General features: G+C 23.7%; 1 protein-coding gene across 1 annotated transcript; it reads left to right on the forward strand.

Moving 5' to 3' along the window:
* The first annotated feature begins 2,612 nt into the window (after positions 1 to 2,612).
* LOC145840708 (uncharacterized) lies at positions 2,613 to 5,536 on the forward strand. The gene is made up of 3 exons (XM_082948035.1): positions 2,613 to 3,264; positions 3,437 to 3,595; positions 4,598 to 5,536. The coding sequence occupies exons 1-3, from the start codon at positions 2,613 to 2,615 to the stop codon at positions 5,218 to 5,220; spliced, it is 1,434 nt and encodes a 477-aa protein (XP_082804161.1). The 3' UTR covers positions 5,221 to 5,536.

Raw genomic sequence — 5,536 nt, forward strand, 5'->3', positions numbered from 1 at the left:
AGTGTATAATTAGTACATAATATATTTTTTAAACAGGTTAATTTGTTTTTCTTTGAAGATCAGTAAAACTGACAACTTTAAAGTAAATCTTAACATCTTATCACTTAATTAGTTAAATTTTAAGAAATAATTACAAGTTTTAGTAATAATTAAAAAGCGTATGTCGAAAATTATTTGTTTTCAATTACTTCTTAAAATTAAAACATACAAACTGGTATTATTCAAACTAGCAATAAAAGTAAAAAAAATACTAAAAAAATTGTAAAGGCTTAGTTTAAACTAATAATTTGTAAGTTTTCTTTTTTCTGTAAGAAAATTTCTTGTAATTTTTTTTTTTAATTTTCTGTTAATAGAACGTTATTCATTAGTAAACTTCTGAATTACTATCTTCTTTTTGAGTTTTTTATAAGTTAAGCATTATAATTTAATTAGTTAATAATTTTATTGTTTGTATAATATTTAGCGATAATTTGAAATAAATTAATAACTAACTCAGATAAAAAACAAGTGCTTTTTTAATCATACATTAATTGTTTGAATGATTTAAAAAAATATATTTCTAAAATATTCTCGTCTTTTTTTCTTTAAAGTACAGAATTAATCAACTAAACTCCTTTAATATATGATAACATTTTAATAGTACGTCACAAACTAAAACTTAAAACTTCCAATATCTTTAACAAATAAATAATACAAACGTAAAGAACTATGTTTGTGGCGTAATAATTTTAAATATGACGTAATAATGTAGATTGTGACGTAATAATTTTAATTGTGACGTAATAATGTAACTTGTGACGTAATAATGTTGTTTGTGACGTAATGATGTTGATTTGATTGAATATTAATAGCCGAACGTTATTTTTTACTTTTAAGTTCTTATAAACCAATTTAATTGAAAAACGAATGTTTATTGGATGACTCATTTACGACATTTATAGAACTTAATTAGATTTCTCAAACATAAAATGCCAAACGTTTAAGGTTTTTAAACAGAAAAAAAAGTTTAAAATATTTTTTTTTGTTAAATTAATTACTATTATTTATAAACGAAGTTTACAATAAACGTTTTGAAGGAAAATGTTTATGGAATTTAGTAACAATAGTATAAATTAAATAAATTCATAATAACTAAGATTTAGTTTTTCTTATTTGTTTAAAACCAAGGTGGGAGAATAATTTTTTTTTACTAAAATCATTCTACAAGTTGATTATTTTTTAACAGTTGACTTTCAAACGTTGAATTTATCCAAGTTTGATTACTTGATTTAAGAAAAACATTTTAAAAATCTCCGGCATAGTGGCATAACTTCTGTTTAACGCTTTATGTATTATTGCTCGGTCGGTTTGAAAGTATATGATCCAAATTCTCAAAACTTAAAAAGGTTTTTGTTTTACTTCGTTTTAACCATTGTAATTTATAGTCAATTTAGTAAAATTTTGCAGTTTTGCAGTTTTTACATAGGTTTTGAAATTATTTCGTTTAAATTTTTAAAGTTTCAAAATTTAAAAGAAAAAATGTTTAGTTTTTATGTTTATGTTTTAACAATCGAAATCAATTTTTGTCTTTTAAATTCGTTGAAAATAATTTTTATTTGCTATTGTAGGTAATAGTATAAACTTTAAGTTTCTATGTTGAATTTGTTATACAGTAAAAATGTTTTTGTTTCTGAAACAAACTAGTTACAAAACATATGTTTTGTATTTACTGATCTGCTAGTGCTCTTAAGCTTTTTTTAACTCAAAAACAATAAATTAAGTTTCTAATGAATTTTAAAAAAAGTATGTTATTTGCAATAAAGCTTCATTTGATGATTATTTTAGTTCAAAGTAAAAAAAAATTTAAAGTTTAAATAAAACTTAGCAGTTATAGTTTAACACTGCAACTAGTTGTTTATTAAATTTTAAGTTTTTTTAAGTAAACTGTTTATATCTTTCTATTGTCTATACAAATTGTACTACTTTAAAGCTTCTATAAAAAGCAAACAAATAGAAGAAAATAATCTGTTATAAAATCTAATTGTTAAGTATTAAATAAATAAATATTTTAAGCAGAAAATTTGTTTTATTCTGGTTGAGATTAAAAACATAAAAAACAAGTTCATTTTTATATATTCTATGTATATTAATACTTAAAATATATAACAAACATATAATTTTTAAATTTTATTTTAATTTGATTAAAACTATATACTATACTACTTTGTTAAGGTAAAACTTAACTTATTTCTAAGATGAAGTACTAAATCTTAGACTGATAAAAAACTATTCTGCATCTGCTAAAGATAAATGCTTACCATAATAATAATTTTTTAGTTTATCAGGTAAGTTTTGTGTGTGGAAATAAACAATTATGCGTTTGTAAAACAGTTAATTTTTAAATTTTGTTAAAGTGTACAATGTATTTTGTCTAAATTTTTGCTATTTAATATACAACTTGACAAAAATTTTTTTAAAGATTACTTATTTTAAAATAATATTAGAATTCTTTTTGATAGTTATTTGTTTTATGTGTACTAAATAATTAGTTATTAAATTTTTCAAAATAAATGACTGCTAACAGATTTAAGACTAAATATTATTTATCCTGCTACTATTTATCCTGCTAAATAATGTCTATATCGTGTTCCATATGCCAGGAACAGATAGATTTTCGTGATGAGGAAATATCAGTTGTTCACTGCGGACACATGTACCACCATAGCTGCTTGCATCAATGGATGGATACCAGAATGACTTGTCCTGATTGCAGGTCTCAAGTTCTTAGAGAAAACGTTGTAATGAAACTTTATCCTTCTGTTAATGAAGATGCAGATCTTGTTTACAAAGGATCATCTGAAGAGACTAAAACTATATTGCAAGTTTTCAATGAAAACAACGCAAACTTTCAAAAATTACTAATCAAAAGAATTACTCATCTTGAAAAACAAAACAAAGATTTTGCTAATAAAAACTCAAAGTTAGATGAAAACCTCAAAATTAATTTGACAACAATAAGATCTTTCCAGAACGAAAAGATAATTAACGATGAAAAAACAAATAAACTGATTAATGATAACGAAAATCTTAAAACAGATATAAAGACACTTGAAGAAAAACTAAATTCAATTTCGAATAAGTTGTTAGTATCTAAAGAACCAAATGAATCAATATTAAAAAAGTTAGACGCAGAAAATACAAATCTTAAAAACAAGCTTGCATCAGTGTTAGATGTTCTACTTTCCGAAAATAGTATAAATAATAATGTTCAATTTACAAGTACAAGTTAGCCTTTTTTAGAATTTAGTAACTTTTCTTTCAAGTAAAACTTATTATTAGTTCAAATCAAAATATTAAACTTACATTAATACAGGTTGTTCACAAAAAAATATATTTATTCTTACGCTTTTTAAGAGGTTTAAGTTTAATTGTAGAACAAATTGAATATTTTTTCTAGATTTGAGCGGTTCAACTAAAATGAAGTCAGGAAATTCATCTCATAAGTCAGCAAAGATTAAGAACTCAAAAAATGAAGTATTGAAAAATAAATTATCATCTGCAATAAGCTTGATTTTACAAGATATCAATATAAATGAGTTATCGACTAATACTTCAAGTGAGCTTTTTAAAGAAAATAATTTTTCGATTTAATACAGTTTTAATACGAAAGAAGAAATGCTTTCTGATTTTTATAAATTAAAACTTTATAAAAAATATACCATTTAAACCTATAAAGAAATAATTTTTTAACGTATCCTAGGTTTTTTTAGTTTTTATATCGAATATATTAATGAAAAAATTTGTCTTTCTCAATACTTTTATCAGGCCTAATTAGACTTTAATGGATAAATTTTTCTTATAAAAACTTTCATTAACATTTTCAATTAACCACAACTAACTAAAGCTTATTAATAATTATTTGTTATAAGTTTCTAATCACTAAACATACTTTATAATTATTTTTGAGGTACACCTGTGTATTGAATTCAACAGAAATGTATAATAATGTAAAAAGTATTGGTTATGATAAAATTCTATTTTCATAATGTTAAAATTGTATTTAAATAGTGTCGTAATGGTGAAATCTGTAATAATTTAGTTTTAAACAAGTTATTGTTTTTAAAGATTAAAAATTTTGATTATTTTCTTCACTAATAAAATTACTACAAATAAAAATAAGCTGGGTTAAGTTCAGGTTAAAAGCGAAAATAATATTAAGAAAAATATACAAGTTATTTAATATACATTGTATTTGTTTATACTGTGTTTTTAATTTATTCTTTTTATTATTTAGATAGTATGTTATATTTAACCGTCTTGGTATTAAAATAAAATTTTATATTTTAAAGTTTAATTTATAAAAATTTAAGTTCGAGCTAATTTAGCTGAGTCACCAACAAATGCGAATTCTTTTTCTTGCTATTTTAAATTTTAGTTATTTAAACTTTATTATTGATTTATACCTAAATATGTTTCGGTAAGGTGTGTTAGGGATAAGAGCATAAAAAAAAAACCTTTCAAAAATTTGCTGACTCAGCGTTTTTTAGTACATACTGACGTGAAAGTATAATTTCTTTATAAGTGAGAAAATCGTTAAATTACTTTTTTATACTAATAGGTCAACAAAAAGAAGTCACAGAAAATCATGATAAAGCAAAAGCAATTGTAGTTGCAGATGAATTTAACAAACAAAACTACCAGTATTTGATAGATGAGAAAAAGTGGGTTAAAAAAGTCAAGTTTCATGAATCAGTAGGTAATATATGCGGGGTTCACGAAATTAATAATGTTTGTTACGTAGTTGGTGAGAAAGGAATCTCAAAGTTGGACTATGAGTTTCACAAATTTCCATCAAATAAAGATTATGACTGGTTCACTTCATGCCGAGTTGGAAACAATATTTTTGTTTTTCTTTCAAATTTTCGTAATGATGAAAGCTTTTTTTTCAATACTGTCAGAAAACAATGGAGTGATGTAAACATTGAAACAGAAAGAGATATTTTTGACGCTGTTCATTACCTCAATAAAGTTTGGATTGTTGGTGGGCAGGACCGTGCTTATTTCGAAACATCCAAAACAATACAAATATATGATCCGGTTAATAAGACTACGTCATTATCACAAGTTAAAATGATACAAGCAAGATGGGGTCACAAAGTCATTGTTTATAATAAAAAACTATTCGTGTTTGGTGGATCTTTTGAATTCAAAATATTAAAAACAGTAGAAATGTATTCATAAGACAAGAACAAGTTTATTATGATGGCTCCAATGAAAATTGTTCGTTGTAGTTTTGCTTGTTGCAGAGTTGGAAACCTCGTGTATATTATTGGTGGAGAGACAGTAGGTTATCAACGCACAAATTCAGTAGAAGTGTACAATCTCGACACTAACGAATGGTGTGATGTAGAAAACTTTCCTGTTGCTGAATGTGATTTACATGCTTGTGCTGTTAACAATAAACTTTTGCGGTTCAAAAAAGTAAAAAACAAAAATAATGTTTTTTTTAATTTGCTAAAAAAAAATTTTAATTAGTATACTTTGCTTCATACGCTTT

The sequence above is a fragment of the Thalia democratica genome, chromosome 7 (assembly GCF_965202585.1).
Source record: "Thalia democratica chromosome 7, ktThaDemo2.hap1.1, whole genome shotgun sequence".
Classification (NCBI taxonomy): domain Eukaryota; kingdom Metazoa; phylum Chordata; class Thaliacea; order Salpida; family Salpidae; genus Thalia; species Thalia democratica.

What these genes read in the sequence shown, in the direction of transcription:
- LOC145840708 (XM_082948035.1), top strand. Translation starts at nt 2,613, where the DNA reads ATGTCTATATCGTGTTCCATATGCCAGGAACAGATAGATTTTCGTGAT. An exon ending in TGTTCAATTTACAAGTACAA is followed by an intron (nt 3,265 to 3,436) that starts GTTAGCCTTTTT and finishes TATTTTTTCTAG; the next exon opens with ATTTGAGCGGTTCAACTAAA. An exon ending in GTTATCGACTAATACTTCAA is followed by an intron (nt 3,596 to 4,597) that starts GTGAGCTTTTTA and finishes TTATACTAATAG; the next exon opens with GTCAACAAAAAGAAGTCACA.